This window comes from Hemibagrus wyckioides, linkage group LG06 (genome assembly GCF_019097595.1).
Source record: "Hemibagrus wyckioides isolate EC202008001 linkage group LG06, SWU_Hwy_1.0, whole genome shotgun sequence".
NCBI classification, from domain to species: Eukaryota; Metazoa; Chordata; class Actinopteri; order Siluriformes; family Bagridae; genus Hemibagrus; species Hemibagrus wyckioides.
The window spans coordinates 36565299-36588108 of record NC_080715.1 but is presented as its reverse complement, the minus strand read 5'-3'; the positions used below and the strand labels follow the sequence as shown (position 1 = coordinate 36588108).

At 40.5% G+C, this 22810-nt stretch overlaps 1 protein-coding gene across 2 annotated transcripts in view; it reads right to left on the bottom strand.

Annotated features, from left to right (window-relative positions):
• The window catches only part of rngtt (RNA guanylyltransferase and 5'-phosphatase), a 104818-nt gene that overhangs the window by 27337 nt on the left and 54671 nt on the right, over nt 1-22810 (bottom strand). For both annotated transcript variants that reach the window (XM_058392658.1, XM_058392657.1), the window contains one exon: nt 3977-4045. In XM_058392658.1, the coding sequence (XP_058248641.1) occupies nt 3977-4045 (69 nt within the window). The remainder of the gene's footprint in view (nt 1-3976; nt 4046-22810) is intronic.

Genomic DNA, 22810 nt, shown 5'->3' with positions numbered 1-22810 from the left:
AAAGTAAACATTGGCGAGTTCAAAGACGAATCCGAGCTCACAATCAGAAGGCAGCAGATGACTCACCAGCACTGATAAGTGGGATTTCAAATGAGTGAAGTCTCTCTCGTCCCTGACCAGCTGCATTATTCATTAATATGAACATGATTTTTGAATCATGTATAAATTAGTCCGGAATTAAGAGAAAGAAAAGAGAGAGAGAGAGAGAGAGAGAGAGAGAGAGAGATCGACAATTAAATTTTAGGTGCTAATGCAAAAGAGACAGAGACGGTTTGAGGCGACCTGTAGATTTGTTTGTTTGCTGGAGAGAGACGTGTACCGGCTTGGGGTCAAGCGCTACGATGCTGTCCCACTGAGACCATGAGAGAGAGAGAGAGAGCACAGAAAAAGGACATGTCTCTCTATATGGTTTAAATAAACTGGACTGCACTATAGGAAGTGTGTGTAGCTGGTGCTGTTCTTTCTGTGTCTGACTTTTGCAGTGAAAAATCTGCTAAACATTTTCACAAAAAAATGTGCCTGAAGGGAGAAGTGGAGATTAAAAAAAAAAAAAAAACCCAACCCTGAAGTGTCGGGAAGCCGAATGGAGTCTCGAGCAGCTTTCATCTACAGATATCAGAGATTTACAGACTGCGATGATGTGAGGCATCTTTACGTTTCCATGGTTACTACATGGTCTAGCCAAAAAAATGTGAAATAAGTGAAAAGGCGCATTGTGGTATCAGTGTGAGATGAACAGGGACTACACATGTGTCTGTGATGAGGAGGGCTTCTTTTTTTTTTTTCTTTCAAACGCTTACATCTCGAGGCTCCAGAGTAGTGCAACAGTTTGGAGAATCCTAACAGCTGTTGGTCAACACCCAAGGAAATATAATTGCTCATGCTGTGTGTGTGTGCTCATGTCCTCCTGGGAAGTCTGTATTGATGAAGTCGTAATTGCGCCGTTGGAGTCACTGCAGTCGAAGAAAGATGGATGATGTTATTTGTCCTTGTACCTTTTCTTAATTAATGACATAAAATAGAGCAAGGATGGAAAAATTCAACAAATTGAAACCTGTTTTCTGACTGAAACTGGGAGCTCGTAATTACGACTTTGTTGTAGTGTTCAACTTGTAATTTTTCATTTTTCAATCTGTCTGTATACGAGGGACGGCATAACTGGTGTATGTGGAAGAGGGCTGATAGCGCTTTCCATTTTTGGCTCATGGTTGGGACCTGGGGTAAAAATAAAGGGTAAAAAGTTTGCTTGCCCGTCTACTGTGCCTGATTTTCTCTCCTGTATGCACCTGGGGAAAGTTCGTCTCACTTCACATCTCGTGTCTCTGTCTGACGGAGCTATTGTCAAAACTGCGCCTTCCTGATTGAACGCTTTCTTCATGTCTGAGCAACCTAGTGATCAGGAGCAATTTTTCACTCTCCCCAGGGCTGGTGGTGTCGAGGTATTTTTTCCAGCCTATTAGGAAACACTGAAATGTATCGTTCAATCATCCAAAGAGTTCTGTGACAAAACGCTCGCTCTGTGATGCTGTCAAGGTGCAGACCTCCGGATGTGGGAGTAACTCGTGGTACGAGGGTGAGAAAACAAACATTTGGGAGATTATACTGATTAGATACTGATTAGAGAGAGAGAGAGAGAGAGAGAAAGAGAATGGTTGTGATGCAATAAGCAATAAAAACGTTCAACTTCAAATGAAGTACATGATCGTTCTCTCAAACCGATGCAGCAGTTCCTTCTGAAAACGATTTCCGAGCAATAAACATAAATTGCTTAAATGAGCTCATTTGATTTAATCAATTTAATTGAATTCGACTTAACAAAAAAAAAAAAAAAAAAAAAAAAAAAAGCTGTTACACTAATGCTGCTTCATGGCAAAATAGTAATGAAAGACAAGAAAGAAAGAGTAATGTCACAATAATAACCAAGTTTATGTTTTACTATAGTAACTAGAGGGGAGAGGAGGGGAGAGAAACAAGGAGAAGAAATGAGGAGAAGAAAAAAATAAAAGAAAGAAAGAAAGAAAGAAAGAAAGAAAGAAAGGAATGAGAAGACAAGACAAGAAAAAGAAGAGAAGAAACAATGAAGAGATAATGAAGAGAAATGAGGAAAAGAAAAAAAAAGAAAGAATGAAAGAAAGACACGAAAAAAGGAAAAGAAAAGACACAATGAGACGATGAGAAGAGAAGAGAAACAATTAGAGGAGAGAAGAGAAGAAAAGATAAGAGAAAGGAGGAGAGGAGAGAAACAAGAAGAGAAGAGAAGCGAAATAATTAGAGGACAGAGGAGAAGAGAAGAGAAGCGAAATAATTAGAGGACAGAGGAGAAGAGAAGCGAAGCGAAATAATTAGAGGACAGAGGAGAAGAGAAGCGAAATAATTAGAGGAGAGGAGAGGAGAGAAGAGAAGAGAAGAGAAGAGAAGAGAAGAGAAGAGAAGAGAAGAGAAGAGAAGAGAAGAGAAGAGAAGAGAAGAGAAACAATTAGAGGAGAGAAGAGAAGAGAAACGTGGGAGTATAAACAAAGAGGTAAAAAGAGAACTGGTGAGAAAAGTGTAAACAGGTGAGACACATGGGTAAGGAGAGATGAGTAGTAAGGAGCAGAAAAGAGAGATGAGAAAACTGATTAGAGGTGAAGAGGTGAAACAGAAACAGTGAAGACCTGAAAAAAGGCGAACAGAAGAGAAGATAGAAGAAGTGATACAACAAGAAGAGCTGAGAAAAGGCGAGAAAAGGGCAATGAAGAGATGAGAAGTAACGGGAGAGGAAGAACAGGGAAAAATGCAAGATGAGAAAAGAAGAGCAAAAAGTAGAGACACTAAGAGACGAGACGAGATTGAAGACGAGAGGAAATGCTCTCATCTCTTCTGGATGAGTCTTCTCATTTAGATGAGACAAGAGGAGAAGAAAAGAAAGAATGAGAGCCATAGGCTAAGAATCTGGAGAGCTGGCTGCATTAGAAATTAATAATCAAACTTAAAAACTTTGAAACTTTCTCCAATTCACAGGAATGAAAAATGAGCCTTCACCTCTGCCACCTGCTCGAGCCTCCCACCACTGGCCAAGATTATTCTTCTCACAACAAAAGCAGACTGAAGTTTCAGAGAACAACAACATCATCATCATCATCAAAACCCACTGAGCCCATTCTCTACAAACTCCATTCAGCCCAGAAAATCTGTTTATTCTGATCTCTGCAGATCAAAAACTCTCACACTCTACCTCTCTCTGAGTCATTCCTTATATTCATCAATTCATCAGAGAGAGAGAGAGAGAGAGAGAGAGGGAGGGAGGGAGAGGGAGGGAGAATGAGAGAGACAGAGAATGAGAGAGAAAGAGAGAAAATGAGAGAGAAAGAGAGAAAGTGGGGGAGAGTCAGAGAGAGAATGAGAGAGAGAGAGAGAGAGAGAGAGAGAGAGAGATAATGAGAAAGAGGGAGAGACAGAGAGAGAGAGAGATAATGAGAAAGAGAGCGAGAGAGAGAGAGAGATAATGAGAAAGAGGGAGAGAGAGAGAGAGGTGTAAAGCGGGCACTTCTGCTGTTATCCTCATTCACCTGTCTGCAATCTGTCACTTCATCATCTAGTGAGTGTTGATGAACAGAACGACTGTGTTACCAAACACAGCTGCTACAGGCTACATGTCCTTGACGGTGTGCACCACACCCAGACACACACACACACACATTTATGGGGGATTAAAAGAGCATGAGCCTGGGCATCTGCTGATAATGTAGCACAGAAAATCCAGAGATAGAACAAACGGAAAGAACAGAAAAAAAAGGAGGGAGGCAAAAAAGACAAAGAAAAAGAAACACGACAAGCCTTATTGTGCTTATATCTACTGTTAACAATGCCTCTGTCACATACACTCACTTTAATACACAGTGATTCTGTGTGTGTGTGAGAGAAGAGAGCAAGTGTGTGTGTGTGTGTGTGTGTAAGAGACAAAGAGAGAGTAATGGAGGTGTGTGTCTGTACTCACCCCATTGGGCTGGAAGATCAGGCCGTCCACTTCGTGACTGACCTGAGAGGTGAAACTGCCCCCGAGGAGCTGAGAGAAAGAGAGAGTGAGAGAGAGAGAGAGAGAGAGAATTAATATGCTGATTTACAAAGCAGACAGAAAAAATTGGGGGAAATAGGGGAGAGAGATGAGAGTGATACTGCATTGGAGAGAAAAAGAAGAGGAACAGAGAGAGAGAGAGACAGAGAGGAAAGAGAGAGGAAAAAGAAAGAACAGAGATGACAAGAAAACAGACAGCAGGAAGAAAGAGGAATAAGACAAAAATGCAAAGGAAGGAGAGAGAGAGAGAGAGAGAGAGAGAGAGAGAGATGAGACAGAGAGAGAGAGAGAGAGAGAGAGAGAGAGAGAGAGTGATGAGACAGAGAGAGAGAGAGAGAGAGAGAGAGAGAGAGAGAGAGAGAACTGACAGACATGTCAGGTGAAATAATATGCGACAACACATGATGTCAAAAATTACAGCCGGGTAGAACGAGAACACACACACAAACACACACACACACACACACACACAGCATTTCTGACCACATCACTGGTAGAAATTCTGTATAATTCAATTTGATTCAAAATAAAATAAAATAAATGTTTTAAATTAAATTAAAAATAAAAAAAATTAAAATAAGTCACAACTGTCGTGAAAAATGAGCCATGTTCGGGTGGTAAACATGTGCAAAAAAAATAAATCTAAACTATTTCTTTCTATTTTTTATATTTATTCAATTTAAAATGTGATGATGCCTATGACTATTTCCATTTTCTTGTTAACTTAGACACACTGGTTCCTGACCCAACATGACTACCTGCCAAGGCATAAGATTTTAAAAAGCTGAAACATATTAGGGATTTTTTGATCAACATTAATACCATTTTATTTATATATATATATATATATATATATATATATATATATATATATATAGTTCATAATAATATTTTCCTGAATTCAGCCATAGCATCATCGGCTAAGTTTTCCCAGACCGCCACAGATATCATCTCCATCACTCAGATACACAAGCTATTACTAGATCTTACACACACGGTCACTTTTAAATAAAAAAACTGAAGTAAAACAAGTTCTCATTTCTCTATAGATAAATTAGGCAGATTTGCTCAGTTAAAAGTTCTACTTTAACTTTTGTGCCTTTGTTCCAAAGCACAAACATTGAAGCTGTTGAGTAAAAAGGAGCAGAATGTAAACCAAGAGATGTCTTTGTTGTTAAATTGCCATTGAATCGGCCCACTGCTACTGACCCCGACTCCTTCACAGTAACAGTGAGCACTCGAACTCTCATCTCCAGTCAGATATTTTCTGAACTGAACTGAAGATCGGTGAAAGAATGTTCTGGATCCTTTTTTTTCCCCACCCATTTATGCCGAACAAAATCTCAAAGCGGAGGCTTTCTCTCCATCAAGGCTTTTGAGTCGGAGGGTCGTAAGAGGCTTAGCTGCTTGAGAATACAAATTAACGAGAACATGCACACAATTACACGTTCATGGCCACAGACTACCTGGAGCTACACAATGCCTGTAGCCATTCAACAACTTCAGAAAAAGTCCACCAAGGACACTGTGCAACTTGCTAGGAAAGACATTTTTAGATTTAGTACATACTCTAAAGCTCAGTGAGTGTGTAGCATTCTGCTGAAAACCAATTATGTTTCCTGTAAATCCCAAAACTCCATCTGTCAGCATGATGGTGTGGATAAGATCTTGGAAAGGTCAAGGTTCATAAGACCAGGGCTTGACTCTGTTGGAAATTTCTCTTCCACATGAGGATCTGATGCCAAACTCAATTGGTTTTAAAAAGGAAAAAAAAAAAACTGCTTGGTGCGCAAGTCAAAATGTCAGTGCTGAGTCAAAACTGTCGAAAACTCCATTTCAGACGCAGGAAAGTGTGATGAGGGAGAACGTTTTCTTATCAGCTGCACAGTACCCGAGTAGGAATAGAGATGAATACAATACTTTGGTGAAGCAATTTCATTTTTATGACTTCATCTTATGTTAATATTCAGCAGTGGACAGGAGGAGTAACGGGTAGACTAGCTGACTCCAAAATCGTTTTTTTCCATTCAGCGGCTCTTTGGATCACTGTCTTGTTGAACAACCTACTTCAGAGAACATCACAGACTGATGACTGGGCATTTCTCCTCCAGCATTGTCTGCTTGAGAGCAGAATTCATGGTTCCATCAGATTTGACACATCATCTAGGCCCTGAAGCTGTACTGCCTTCCCACACTATCACACTGCATGCTGTATGATGCTGTGTTAGCTTCAAGGCCACATGTAACAACACGTCTTCTAAAACGCTTCAAGATCACCACAAATTTTTTAGTCATTAAGGTGTTTTTAGGAAAATTTAAGCCAAATGGATTGGTACCTAAGTTGCCACCATCTAACCCTCTAATGTACACCATTTTGGCCCGGTCTTTACCTAATGGCAAAACAATGAGCTTATCTGAGAAGAGCAATGCCTACAATGCTTTAGATGTTCTCCTGCATCCTTTTGGGACTGGCTGGAGTCCCAGTGTCTTAGAAATGGATCTTGTCCAGAATTTCTTTTTCGGCATAGCATGCTACTGGTGAGACCTTTGAGTTCACATTGCTGGAACTGGAAAGAAGCAATGTAGTTTGACAAATATGCAAATACTTTTCCATAACACCGTATATTCATATTATTTGATTTTACTTCACATAAGTGAACTCAAAACATTCTCTTTTTACTGACACCGAAAGTGCCGCATCATTCGAGTAAAAAAATCGAGACCAGAAGACTGCATTACAGAGGATGTCCGTCCTCATTTGTCGGCCTACCGGATAAAACGGTGAGCAAATGAAGGTTTACAAACGAAGCAAATGAAGTGCCACAATGGAGGACCTGATGGGCTTACAGAGCAATTATCATCAAAATCCCAGTAACGCCATGCTGTCAAACAAAATCTGCAAAGAAGTTTATCACAGTGTCCCACCGTGCCGTTTTATTTTATTAGTCTTTTACAAACTGTTTACAGTTGTCCTCTGATTGCTAATCAGTTGCTTCAGTAAACACATTAACTCTGACTTTTTAACTAATGTCATAGTTGATGTTTATTAGGTCAAAGTCCTCATATAAGCATATATATTCAGGGAGCCCTAAAAGTCTCTATAGATGAATACATAACACTAAAAAGTGTTGATTTCCCCTGAGGATGGAGACTTTTGTATGGAGGCCCTGTAGTATGGCGGAAAGAATGCCTTTAAAGGATCGTACGATTCTGCTTGTACTGTGCACTCCTAGACAGAAATCGGACTTGTTAAACAGCCCATTTGGATGTTGGTTATTGACCATGAAGCGTATGCGAGCCACACGTTGATTATCATCAAAGCAAAAAAGTGGAAAAGGGGAGGAAAAAAAAGCTCTTCAGCAATTGCCCATAAGGATGATTAATGATGTCATGATAGTTTCTAGGGAGATTGTGGATTACAGTGAGATAAGAGACAAATGGCTCGCCTGAGCCTCCTTCTAAGACAGATGAGCTGTAATAAAAGCAAAGGAAATGGAAAACAAAAGGTCTTGGTGAGTGTGGAGAACGCCCAAGCTGTCCCACCACTTTGTCACATTTTCAGAGTGATGATGGATCGCGTTCCTGCCGCGAAAAACCAAATTTTTCAAACGCAACCCACATAAAATCCCAAATTCCCATATCTCAGGCTCAGTCGGAAGTATAAAACCTACCATCAAAAATCCTTTTCAGTGGAATTTCCATTCATGTTTCATGAGTCCAAAAGGTTAAAGACACTCCTTCGGTAGTGAGTGTATCATTGTTTTTTTGTGCAATCTGCACAGCTTTGAGTTCAAGTGTGCGTTTGACTCAAATGTCACCGCACCTGATGGCAAAAGTCGGCAATGATTTAATGCTGGCATTTAAGAATCTGTCTGGTCTGCTGCACGCAACCACTTCGTTTTACTGTAGTGACCCATTACAGCAAAGATAATAACCATAAACATAATGCCATAACAAAAAAGGCCTGAATCAACAGAACAGACAGTAACCTACACACGTTTGTGCTTGGTCTTGATGTTCTTATATTAATGGAGTTTCTCGAGTTGGCCCTGCACTCGAGCCATGACTAGCTTTTACAGACTTTATTAAGAAGTCAGTGATTGACACAGTCAGCTCTGGCTGGGATTCCAAGAGGACAAAGCTAGCTGTGGGTGAAAGGGATGGCGCGTTCTGTCTTCACTGTCAATCACAGCCACGCTAGCCAATCATTACCATCTTTAAGTAGAATAAGACAGAGTGAGAATGAATAGTACTTTCTACTAAGTCTTTTATAAAGTGTTTGACACAGTAGTAGAAAAGATACGAAAAGATAAAAGAATTTTTTTGACAATTCCTCTAGAAGCGCATTTGGGAGGTCAGGCACTGATGTTGGACGAGAAAGACAACCCCGCACCATAATCCACCAAACTTTACACTTTGCACAATGCAGTCAGGCAAGTACCATTCTTCTGGCAACTCACACATTGACTTGCCAGAGAAGCGTGATTGGTCACTCCAGAGAACGTCTCCACTGCTTTAGAGTCCACTGCATCCGACGCTTTGCATTGCGCTTGGTGATGTAAGGCTTGGATGAGGCTGCTCGGCCATGAAAACCCTCTAAGCTCTCTACGCACTGTTCTTGAGCTAATCTGAAGGCCAGACGAAGTTTGGAGGTCTGTAGCTACTGACTCTGCAGAAAGTTGGTGACTTCTGCACACTGTGCCCCTCAGCAAGCACTGACCCAGCTCTGTGATTCTACATGGCCTGTAGAAGGTTCTGTTGTTCCTAGTTGCTTTTGGCAATCTAAGTGTATCTCCAATGGAAAATTTGCCTCGCAATCACATGAGCCGAGCCGTTCCCGAGTACCTGTGCTGAATTTAGTCAACCATTGATTGATGACTTGCTTTCACACTGGCAGTTTAGTCTGAAACTGAGAATGAAAAATTGTTCACATGACAAATTGGTAATGTGAACGCTGTCATGTGCGCTGAAGGTCCTATCTCAGACACTACCTTTGTGAGGGTGGTGTGATTTCAGGTTCCACGAACTCGAACTCGGGTGGGGAATGAGTGTCAGAGGAACGTTATAGGATAAGGTCGAGACTTAACAAATGGAAAAAAAAAACTTATATGGTGAGTGTTCTCCATGCAAGATTAGAATGAACTTCAAGTCTCAAATCAGACCAACGCTGCCATCGCACTCAGACTCGACCCTCGTCCAACTTTACCTTATTTTTCTGAGTAATTTAAAAGTTTTCTCAACAACATACAGTTTCAGATTCTTTTTTTTTCTTCCACCCACAGTACTGTTTTGCTTTTTTTTCCCCTCCACTTTAAATCACAATGAAATTTCTGACTCATGTTCCAGGTAAATTCGACCATCTCCAATTCGCAATAGCTTTCAATTCACAATGTCTGCGCCTTGCCTAGGATATATAACACAATCCACCCTCCCTATTGCCCTTCAGAAATATTGTAAAATGACATTTGTGATTCAGCCACAGGAAATAAAATCATGCTCCTTTTTGTTGTTGTTGTTTTTAATAGCTGAAGTGATGTAAGACAACAAAAAAAAACCCACCCAAGATATGAATACTTTAAAAATAAATAAATAGAAAATGTGTCTGGGGCACACAAAAAAAAAAACCACCCCAAAAAATCAGTCTTGTTTGATATTCTACTCATATTTTCTGCATGTGATTTTTGATAAAGGAATGGTTAGGAGTCTGCGTTGACAAATAATGTATGAAATACGTATCAATAAAGACAAGACACGAGACCATATACAAAACACAGCGGTTCACGCTGGTAGAACTAAAAGTGCCCGGCATTTCATTTCTGATTTCCATTAAAAAAAATAAATAAAATAAACAAGCTGCACAAATACCGCTCAATCTATCAACGGTTAGAAAACTTAAACACATCTACAACAGAGGCATATGTCGAAGCACACCTACTGTCTTTTTTTTTTTTTTTTTTTAATAAAGAATCATCCTCTTTATTATTCGCTATTATAAACACATCACCACCTCCCCGCCGCACACCTACACGCAGTCAAAGCTCTGAAACGATGACAGAATGCTAAATAAATAATGCAGCCTGAGCAAACACCTCATTAATGTGACTTCAGATATGACAAGCCCTCCGCTTAGAAAACAAATGCGTTAGACTGGATTGGGAGAAACCTTGATAAAACCTTGAAAGAAAGAAAGAAAGAAAAAAAAACTCTCTCCACTCACTCAAGCGACAACTTAATAACGGTTCCCTGGGCATGGGGACGTTTCAATCAGTCCATCAAGATAATAATGTGTTGGTGTGCAGAGGATGGATGAATTATTAATAAAAAATAAATACTTTTTTTTTTTTTTAAAGTGTGACCTAAGTTGCATTTTTTATGACGATGAAAGAACATTGTAAAAGGTAGATAAAAATGAATTAAGGCATTCAACATTTTTTCCTAGTCATATAGGGAAAAGTTTTCTAATGAGCAGCAGACCATTTGGTGAGACAAGCCTTTGTTTCCGAGATTGTTTTCACAGCTGGTTCGTTTGGAGGCTTTGTTTAGGAACTTCGATTTTGACAGATACGAACACGAGCTCGGGTCCGCACCAAAACAATCGGGTCGAGACCACCTTGTTCAGATTACCAGCTCTTGTGATGAGAAAGCAAAGCACCAACAAACCAACCTGGATAGCGATACATGATGGGAACTGTGTTTCACATGCATCAATCGCTGGTTAGTGTCCATTTTTTTATTTTATTTCTGTGGGTGAGCCCGTCATGGAGGTTTTTCAAAAAAACAAATGTAAAATGATAAAATGGTATATTGGGTCTGAAACAGATGAATTTCCTTAACGAATACTCTGTTTGAAACAAAGCACAGATCTACAGGTCTACATCTTTAGATAGATTTTCTGAGCATCTTCTGGAGAACAGACCCTACCCACTACAACCATATACCCATACACTATATTACCAAAAGTTTTGGGACACCCCATCAAATCATTGAATTCAGGTGTTTTTTTTTTTTTTGTTTGTTTTTTTTTGTATTGTTTTTTTTTTTTTGTTTCAGGGGTTGGACTCGGCCCCTTAGTTCCAGTGAAAGGAACTCTTAATGCTTCAGCATACCAAGACATTTTGGATAATTTCATGCTCCCAACTTTGTGGGAACAGTTTGGGGATGACCCCTTCCTGTTCCAACATGACTGTACACCAGTGAAATATGAAATGAAATAGCCTTTGTTTGTCACATATACATTACTGCACAGTGAAATTCTTTCTTCGCATATCCCATCCTTGGAGGTTGGGGTCAGAACGCAGGGTCAGCCACGATACAGCATCCCTGAAGCAGAGAGGGTTAAGGGCCTTGCTCAAGGGCCCAACAGTGGCAACTTGGCGGTGCTGGGGCTTGAACCCCCGATCTTCTGATCAATGACCCAGAGCCTTAACCACCGCCCAGTGCACAAAGCAAGGTCCATAAAGACATGGATGAGTGAGTTTGGTGTGGAGGAACTGCACTGAGTCCTGACCTCAACCTGATAGAACACCTTTAGGATGAATTAGAGTGGAGACTGTGAGCCAGACCTTCTCGTCCAACATCAGTGCCTGACCTCAGAAATGCGCTTCTAGAGGAATGGTCAAAAATTCCCATAAACACACTCCTATACCTTGTGGAAAGCCTTCCCAGAAATGTTGAAGCTGGTATGTGCACATAAAAGGCAGACGTCCCAGTGGAATGGAAAGGCTCGCAGTCTCCGCTCTAATTCATCAAGGTGTTACGGACCTTGCTTTGTGCACTGGTGCGTGGTCATGTAAAAGTTTAAAGCATGAAATTTCCAAAATGTCTGTGCTGAAGCATTAAGAGTTCCTTTCACTGAAACCAAGGGGCAGAGTCCAACCCTGAATTCAATAATTTGAAGGGGTGTCCCAAAACTTTTGGCAATGTGTATGTATGTGGACACACCCATATGCTCCCATTCCAAAACCTTGGGCATGATTACAGACTTCTGTCCTCCTTTTGCTGTAATTACAGTCTCCACATCTCTGATTAGGCTTTCCACTAGAATTTTCATTCAGTCACAAGGGCATTAGTGAGATCAGGAGATGATGTTATTAGAGTGAGGAGGTCTTGAGTGCAGTCAATGTTCAAGTTCATCCCAAAGGTGTTCAGTGGGGTTGAGGTCAGTGTCAGGGCTCTGGGTCAAACACTCAATTTCCTCCAGTCTAAATTTTTTGTTGGCCCTCTAAGTTCTAATGAAGGGAAATTGTAATGCTTTCAACTATGTTGCAACTGTTTGGAAGATGCCCAAATATGGGGTTATGCTCAGGTGGTCTTTAACTGTGAGAACAAGCAGCCTTTATAACCCTTATGTTACTTTATAACAATACAGTTTTATCTTAGACAAGTAATCAGATCATTGGATCAAATCATGAGCTTTCGCTTGTCCACTCTCATGATGCAAATCAAGACAATTCTTCACCACTGGTAACATCATTCCCAGTAGACACATGCTCCAGCACCCTAAATAGGCAAGCAAACACAGTAAGCTCCAGAAGTACAGCTGACTCAGGTGTGGGATGCGTTTGGGAAAGATGTACAGCTAGAGAATGCATCTCTGGACGAGGGGGTAAAAAAAGTGCTGAATGTTATCAACATCAACAGCTGAATCCTGACGCAAGAGAGTCTCCGAATAATCCCCGGAGAGGGAGATGGAGAAAAAGAACAAGGCAGAACGAGACAAAGAGGGATGATCTAATAAATTCTAGCCGCAGCTGCTGCACCGATCTGCTGAGCGTACACAGAAGACATTTGGGTTGAAAAATTAACACCGCACTTTCGGTGCATAATGGGACAGACAGTACGGCGTGAGCTACAGCACGGCCTCCAGCTGGACATCGCTGTGGAAGCTTCTCTCAGCACTTTGCTAATTCGAGGCACAATTGCCACCTCATTAAATTCTAATACCGGTGAAACACCTGGAGTGAGATCTGGACCAAACGTCAGTCTTTTTGCTCTCTTCGTCCCTTTAGTGTTGCTAATCTTAAAGCTCCGAGGTGTAGAAATAGACAGCGGTGGATTTATATGTTGGCCAGATCCTGAAGCTCTGGAAAACCTTGTCAGTGTTCGATTTAAAAAGTCAAGGTTGAGACACTTGAGACACTTTGTGCAATAAATTCGATAAAATAAATAAATAAAGCGAGGCGTCCTGGTTTAACAAGACCCTGTGCTTCCATCAGAGACTTTAAAACTTTCATATGAACCGAATGACAGATTAGCAAAACAAAGAATGCAGGCACGGTCTTAAACCTGCAGGTTCAAATTGAAGAAGGATTCTGTATTCATGCATGCCTCATCTCTGAGATATGGTGAGAAAAAGAAGAGTGGGGCCAGGGATTAAATATGAAATATTTTACATGAGAGATTTTTTTATTTTTAAATTGCCCAAAGTATGCAGTAGGAAATTAAACTTTCAGGACTAACTACAGATAAAATTTTTTATTTAAAAAAAAAAAAAAATCATCTTGAATGCTACGTGTAACAGTAAGGAAGCTTGCTAAAAAAAATAGAAAATAAAATAAAATAACATTTTTAAATACATTTTCTAGACCAGTCCTCCTTCCGTCCTCTTTCTTTTTAAAAAATAAATAAATAAAAAAAATAAATAAAAATCACTGGCTAGATCACAAATTCCCCCACCCTGGTCTTGATGGACTCCCTGCTCTGCAAATTTTCATGTTGGAAATATTGGTGCATTTCTGATACATTTGTATTTGTCCATCCCTGTAGGAAGTCATCGCCATGAAGAAAAACATGACAACGACACCATATGGGGCTAATGTGGGTTCTAGCTTCCTTTAATGGTCACCGCACCCCGCTGCCAAAATGGTGAAAGGAATCCAAAGTGTTCTCTCCACCCATTGAGGCTGGACAGTTTTCAGATAAACACTGTGTATCATTTCTGCGCCCGGTTGCCAGAACTGTTCCTCTAGTTGACAGCCGTCTGAACAACTAACACAAAAGAAATGACTTTCGATCACAGACGAGATATGAGTTTTAGTTTCGTGTCTGCCAGCTTAATGTCAATACTGAGCTCCCTGGTGGTCGGTGGTATTTATTACTGGATTATTTTTGACTCGCATCGAGCTGTGTGACCTGCCCGATGAGTCATACTGAAGGGATCATCAGGACCTAAAGGAGCAAAGACTTGAGGAAAGGTACAGGGCCTTCTGAAGATAAAAAGCCTCAGCAGGGAGACAGTTGTTCAAATTCGATTTTGGTCTTTATTGGCAACTTTGCAGAGACAACACACACACTTCAATTTTAAGTGTATGAAATGGCATCATTATGCAATCTCTCTGGTGGGGGGTAAAATAAAACATTGTAAAGCCTAGACTCAAGGCAAATACGAGTGAGGTAGACAATTACGATGAGTCAATGCTTATCTTCCAACTGAAGTAATAAGTGAGTGTAAACGAAAGCGAATGGCTGAAAGTGTCATCGTTGCAAACTTGCAAGAAAGTCATTAGCATTTCATAGCAGACATTACACAGATAGAACGAGAGCAGCCAGAACGTCTATGGTGTCTCAGGGTAATGTAATGAAAGGTATTAACCCTGGTTAAGTGCTACACGGCTGACGGGTGTGATCCATTTAAACACTGATTAAACTGGAGGTTAGGATTATGAGGCAATACAATATTTATAATGAAACAAATTATCATACCTTAATGAGTCCAGGGACATGGAACTACAAATATTTGTACCCCACAGATTCTGTGGAGCAATGCAAGGCCAAAAAGAGACACGGTCTCTACTAACACTGTTCTATATTAATATTAAAGGGCAACATCTATGAGAAGGATTTATCCAGGGACTTATAGAGAAAACACTGTCTTTCTTTTAGAAATGTATTTTATTTTATTTTAACTTATCTTTTCGGTTTTGTAGAGTCTCCAGTGTTAGTTTTTTATAATGGTAAACACAACCTGCAATTATTTTTCTTTCAAGAGTAAATTCCAGTGGATAATGTTTTGTTAAATATAATAATAAATAAGATATCTGCTTCTTTTCCTGTCCAATTTTTCACTAAACAACAGTAACACCGAATTAACAATCTGTTTTGTTTTGCTCTTCTGCTCGGAAGGCAGCTTGGTGTTGTGTTGGTGAGAGGTTAACATAAAAAGGACAACCAAAGACAGGCACAGCATGGAGAGGAAGATTATAATAAGCTCCTATGCTTCAACAGAGTCACCTCCCTTGCTGGAAAACCTGTCGTCCATTCTGATAGCGCGAGATTAACCCCGAATGGCCTTGACCTTGAAAGGCAACTGAGAAGAAGTTAGTTGGCAGCACGGACTTTCCCATTAGTCATGAGCTGAAAACACCTGACCAATCAGGCAAGCTATATATATATAGCCTGTTTTTTTATATATATATATATTATATATATATATATATATTGTCTTACGTGTCATATATTATATATATATATATATATATATAAATATATATAAATATATATATATATATATATATATATGTATGTCTTTATATATATATATATATATATATATATATATATATATATATATATATATATATAAAGAGATGCTGCTCTGTGTGGCTTGAAAAACAAATGAGAGGCACAGTGAAGAATGTCACTGCACTGCTTAAGTAAGCGACAAGTTCATTTCCTTCACAGTGTCTTGCACCCCAATTCAGCAGCCGACACGTCGGGTTACCCTTCTATCTTCCAGGGTGCAAGAAAGTGGCAGGAGAATTTGCAAGCATTTGTCTCCAAAAATTCAATTTCATCCTGGATGAAAATCTTGTTCTGTTTCCACAAAATGGGAGACTTTTCTCTTCATCCTTTATTGTCTTTTTTATGAGGGGAAAAATCATGATTCATTGATATGACATAGATTTTGGCAAAACCTTCAATCCATAGTGAACACAGCCAATTGCTGCTTGTTTTATTTCCCCACTTGCTGTTATCATAAGCTCCACTCTTCTGAGAAGGCTTTTGAGAGCCTTAGTGTGGTCAGGTACTGATGACGGATGAGGAGGCCTGAGATGCAGTTCATCCCAAAGCTGTTCAGTAGTGTTGAGGTCAGGACTCTCGAGTTCTTCCACTCCAATCTTAAGACATCACGGAGGCATTGTCATGCTGGAACAGGTTTGGGCCTCTTAGCTCCAGTGAAAGGAAATGCTACAGCACACAAAAACATACAGTAAAACTGTGTGCTTCCACATAGGGGTGCGATAGTCAAACCTTTGGCCACACAAAGTATCTAGCCAATGAGCTTTCATTACAGCCTCCATCAGTGGGGAATTTTGAGACAGACATTTGAGGAGTCAAGGTTTACATCGACAGATTACATATTGGGGCATTAAAAAATTTCCTTGACGGAAGACACTGGGATGAGAGAATGGGATTTATAGCTAATTCCCATGAGTAAAGAAATTCTTAATCTTTAACTGTCACTATTTAATTATATAAAATGAATATCAAGCAGAATTTAATCTTACTCTGTCTTTTGAAAGTTAATAGCAGTTAATCAAAACCAGACAAAGACTTGCCATTCGATGCATGGCTGTAAATATACACAAGGTGTTTCAAATAGATTTATAAAAGACACATGGGTGCCAAAGAAACTGATGAGAACTCATCAGAATAATCAGAAGGCCTAATTAAATGGGTTTCTTCCTAGCCTAATTTCTGAAGATGTCACATTTATCTGAGCTGGATATTGGACTGAAAGGCAAACAGAGATACCTGCAGATCTCCTAATTAAAACGGAGATAAATTTAGATAAAAAGCGGAACATTACGAGCCAAATCTCATTAGCTGTTCAAATCTTCACGCAGAGGGAACGTTATGAGAAAAAGTTTGCAAATGTCAACACCAGGCTATTAGTAACAAGCACTGTTTTTCCACAGCTCTAGAAATTCTGTTTATGAAGTTTAGAAACAAGAGAGGCAAACTCGATTCCTGGGCATACTTAAACACACTCGAGTTGAAGCTGCACCGGGGCTGGAAAAAAAAAATCATATATTTATGAACTGTTCCACAAATGTTTTGGTTTCCAGGAAGCTGAACTGATTAGGCTAAAGGTGGTGTGCTAGCGGTGAATAATTGAATAATGGTAAGCGAGCTAGTTTGCTAGATAAGTGCAATAATGCAGAGGAATAGAAATGAATGAGTACGTGTGGTTATCCGCTGCTAATATATGGAATATTTTTCTAAGCCCTTGGCCAACAGTTCAGCTAGGAGCTTTGGTGTCCTGTCCTCGTAACACACACTGCATATTAATCAAGCAGCTTTATTTTCTCTCGCTAGCTTCAACCATGAGGTTACTGTTACATAAAGGTTTATTTTCCATTTTTTCCCCTATTAAACTATATGACAAAGTCATCGACTCCTGAGCTTTGAACATCCAATGCCAAAACCAATAGGCAATAATGAGTTATTATAACCTCCAGTCATATAAGAAGGCTTTCCACAAGATGTCCGATCATGGTTGTGGGGATTCGTGCATTTAGCCATAAGAGCATTAATGAGGTCAGGTACGGATGTCCTGCAAGAAAGACACAAAGTTCCAATTCGCTGTAAAAGGTGTTCAGTGGGGTAGAGGTCAGTGTTCTGTGAACAGGTTTGGACTACTTAGTTCCAGCAATTCTACAAGATACTTTGTGTCTGGGGAAGACTCTTCATCCTTCTACCGAGCCACCGAGCTTGGGCTAAAAAATAGAACAGACCACCCACGCCACCAATCAGGGCCGAAAAATCACCTAGCTTTTGAAGGTAACGTGGGTTAACTCATATAATTCGTAAATTCGGTTTGCTTTGCTTGGCTTTCCACTGACGCAATCAAGTTTTGAACGGCTCCCGGAAGTTTGGTTTGTTCGTGTGCTTAAAATGCTTCGTATGCTGATGCAAATTTCTTGCAAAGTTTCAACTGTAAGCTTCCACTGTATTTGATTTTGCCACACCTGATGCCCTTCCTGACCCAACCCTCTCATTTTATCCAATAAGTTAACCCCTCAGGGGCTGAGTAGGTTCCCAGTAATCAATCCTGGGTGGCATCAGGGAGAGAGATCCTGCCCCTGGACGACCAAGGAATACTAATTCTAGCTAAGTGTACGTATGTAAAAATCTGCTGTAGGCTGGTTGCTCAATCATTTCAAATGATTTTACAGGATGTAATAGCTATGGTTTGTTTTAGTTCAGCACCGCAAAACTGGTCGGCACTTGTTCCAGGGAATCATCAGCAATCAGGGTTTTTTAATTTAATTTTATCTCACAGCTATTGCAGTCGACAGGATCTCAGATTTACTGCAGTTTCTCTAATCAGATGAGAGTCTCTCTTCAAGTTACTCCAAACCCAAATTTCCTTTTTAATTTCACCATTAACTGCTTCCTTACGTGCCACCAATAAGACTCGGTGTGTATCACCTGTGAGTGCACTTGAGGCACGAGCTCACACGTGTGATCTGCAAGCCTTAATTGACTTCGATGTGCCGTTAAAAAGGCATTTTTTTCCGTACATCACGGCGCGAGGGCATTCGAGGGCCAAGCTTCTACTCTTTGCACCGCTGTTTAACATGACTGTGAGGCTCTCCATCACTTCCATTTTCCTCTCTACATGGCTTGCTAATGGGCTCTTAACACTGGCTCGGGCTGAAGCTAATCCAATCTGAACTCATCTTCCTCTCTTCAGCTGCCGGGCTGCCATCCTATTTTATGATGATGAAGGACGAGAGAAAGCAATATACACAATGGGTTATATTGAGGCGGCATATTTGGTAGTCGTTGTTTTGTTCTCAGAGACTGCGAAGGAGAAGAGATTTCGGCAGATGCGTTTACGATACAAACAAGCGTCTCTGTCGCTAATGGCAAACACAGGAATTCCTGAGACTGATGGAATTATGGGAATATGAACGAGACCAGTGCTGGCCGCGGTGACCCTGTAGGACAGAAGCTCTCAGAGCTTCACTGTTGTCTGGAAAGAAAATAGGACAAGGCGGGAAATTCCCGATTATATTCCTCACAGGAAAGAGAAGCAGATCTATCCATCAGAACAAGAGAAGCAGATTTGTGCACTATTCCTCTCTTGTTTTCTTCCTCTTCATCTCAGACAGAACTCTGCTCTCTGCAGATGGTCACAAAATAAAGCGACTCTTTCAGCCGCTAGTATGACTTCACCCCTTAAAAAGCCGTATGACACAAGGGGTCACAAAAAAGCCCAATAACCAACGAGGGGTAACAGAGTTGCTCATGCAAAAATGGAAAACAAAGTAAAACAGAATGTGGCAATAAAGAGATGAGGGATAAGGCAGCAACTGGCTTGGTATGCGTGAGAAAGATAGATGTAATATGATTTTTTTTTTAACAGACCAGTTCTAAGACACAGATGTTTATTGTATCCTAGGCTCTGTTGAGGCTGGACCTTGTCCTAAACAACAGTGGAAGGAGTGCTTACAGTGACACAAAGCAGACTTCTAAGGAGGCCTCAACGGCCCAAACACTGGAAACTAAATTAAATCAGTCTGAGAATGAGTCTAGTTATGAGATATATTGCCATGTGAACTGTTCACAGATTAAGGTTCTCTTTACTTACTGGATTGGTTTCCATTAACAAATCATGAGCACCGCATTAATAAACCATAAGTACTCATTAAGTAGTAATGTACTGTAGGTAAAAAGTATATTTGTTTAAGTCCTGAATTGACTCGTTTTTTCAATCCAGGACTAAATTAAGGAGAAAATGATCTCGCATCATGTTCCTGAATATTGATAACTTACATAAACATTTTGATTACAGCTTCAACCTCAGTTGTAAATTTTGCTGCTTAACAACCATAAACAATCAATCAGTCGTGGTGGGGATATCTGGTCAATATACACCGATCAGGCATAACATTATGACCAGGGGGATCAACACAATATTAGGCAGCTGGTAATAATGTTATGCCTGGTCGCTGTATATATTATATCTACATCCTTTACCTGGAAGTGTGTATATGAATTCAGCTCTATAAGCTAAATAACTTGATAACCTATATCGTTTATTTATGTTAAAACATCTGCAGTGATATTAATCCCTGTCTTATTGACTTCTTCTTCACTCCGGTCTTAGCTGTAAATAGATGCATGTGAATTCCACACGTTTTTCTGTACCACCAACTGTACCGCCATCATATTTTTTAGTATTAGTTACAAGCGTTTATCAAAACCGTGTTCACATTTTCAAAACTGACACAATTCAGTAAAATACATTTAATAAAAATCTTTAAATTGAATTATATTAAAAAATAATATGAATAAAATTATAGAAAAAGCACAGCTGATTTCTTCTTTAGCCTTACCCAGGAATTCTATTCTTCTCGCCATTCCCATCTCTACAAAAGTGTAAATGTGTGGATCTATGAGCAGTGTGGTGATGCAGTGTGTAGCGTCGTCTCCTCACAGCTCCAGGGTCCCTGCTTCAGTCCTGAGATCAGGTTCCCATCTGTGTGGAGTTTCTGTGTTTGTTCTGTATGTGTCAATGTTCCAGTGAAATCAATTCATATACAGATTAACACACTTATAGTTAGTTAAAGGGTTTGTGACAGTGGTCTTGTTGAGTGTGGAGTATTACACAGTGTTCTTTCTGCATGGTACAATGTTGGTTAACTGAAGCTGTGAGAAAGATGAAGTTGTCATTCTCCCATCAGCCCCCACGTTGCCCTGACCACAGTCATGTGGTCACTCTGACATGCTGGGTGTCTCACATTGGCTCTGCAGAACTATGAGAATGCTAGTTGTTCATGCGACTGTGGTTTTATAAACTGTGAATACTTGTCAGCGTCCTTGTTAAAAAGTCTTCCACCTGCGGTCAATACTCTGTAGACAGTGACCTGGCTGATGCTTGATAATGTCTGTATAGCTGATATTATTGTGTGAAGTTATCTTCATGCTGATGAATTGTACAACCTGCTTCACTGTGAGAACAAGTGCTGAGAACAGACACAGTGCAGGACCGCTGATGTGAACCAGTCCTGTGGTTGTACCTCATGCATTACATCAGACTCTCTTAGTGTTCAGTTTATTAGCACAGAAGGTCTTTTAGGAACCAGTTCAGACCTCTGAAATGTAAAATTAGATAGAAATCTTTTGAACAAGGTAGCACAAAGAGTCAAATCCTTTGTTTTGAGCTTCCAATCATGCTTCATGTTTCAGCTGCAGAAACTAGAACCCTCTCAGAAATATCAAATCTTACCCTGACTTCTACATCTCACTTTGTTTGAAGCACAGTGTCTTCTTTTCTATAAAAAGTATTGAAATCATCCTAGGGTCTATGGCTAGTGTGTGCGCACGTGTGTGTGTGTGAGCGCATGCTAGCGTATGTTAGCAGCAGATCCTTTAAGTCCTGTAAGTTGCGAGGTGGGGGCTCCATGTATCAAACTTGTTTGTCCAGGACATCCCACAGATGATCGATTGTATTGAGATCTGGGGAATTTGGAGGCCAAGTCAACACCTCAAACTCGTTGTTTTGTTCATGAAACCATTCCTGAACCATTTTTGCTTTGTGCCACGGTGCATTATCCTGCTAAGAGGCCACAGCCATCAGGGAATACTGTTTCCATGAACATGGTCTGCAGCAATGCTTAAGTAGGTGGTACGTGTTAAAGTAACATCCACATGGATGGTAGGACCCAAGGTTTCCCAGCAGAACATTGCCCAAAGCATGACACTGCCTCCGCCGGCTTGCCTTCTTCCCATAGTGCATCCTGGTGCCATGTGTTCCCCAGGTAAGAGACACACACACACACAGGGGTCAGCATGGGCACCCTGACTGGTCTGTGGCTATGTAGCCCCATATGCAACAAACTGTGATGCACTGTATATTCTATCAGAACCAGCATTAACTTCTTTAGCAATTTGAGCAACAGTAGCTCACCTATTGGATCAGATCACACGGGCCAGCATTTACTCCCCACGTGCATCAATGACCCTTGGCCGTCCATGACCCTGTTGCCGGTTCAACCACTGATCCTTCCTTGGACCACTTTTGATAGATACTGACCAGGCAGGCCGCAAACACCCCATAAGAGCTGCAGTTTTGGAGATGCTCTGATCCAGTAGTCTAGCCATCACAATTTGGCCCTTATGTATATACACCGATCAGGCATAACATTATGAGCAGTGAGAGGTGAAGTGAATAACACTGATTATCTCATCATGGCACCTGTTAGTGGGTGGGATATATTAGGCAGCAAGTGAACATTTTGTCCTCAAAGTTGATGTGTTAGAAGCAGGAAAAATGGACAAGTGTAAGGATTTGAGCGAGTTTGACGAAGGGACCAACTGTGATGGCTAGACCACTGGATCAGAGCATCTCCAAAACTGCAGCTCTTGTGGGGTGGTCAGTATCTATCAAAGATACAGTGGTCAGTATCTATCAAAAGTTTTTAAGTGACATTTAAGTGAGCCAAGTGTTAGTTACGCTGTTCAGCACTCAGTAGGTACACTCTGTTAATGACAATAATATGACACAGGACTTGCACAAGGGTCAAGAAACGGAAACTTTTCTAACAAATACAGTCATGTTCATGGTCTGCTCCTCTCATGGGTTCTGCTCTGGAAGTCCTTACTATGGGGACATTTCTCAGTATGATGCAAGTTCAGTGCAGTGTGTCATTTCGGTTATACTCCAGCACTGCTCAGCAGGCACTCGGACCCACAGGGTCCCAGCCACACAGCCTTGGGTCTGTCTGAAAGGTAGCCAGTAACCCA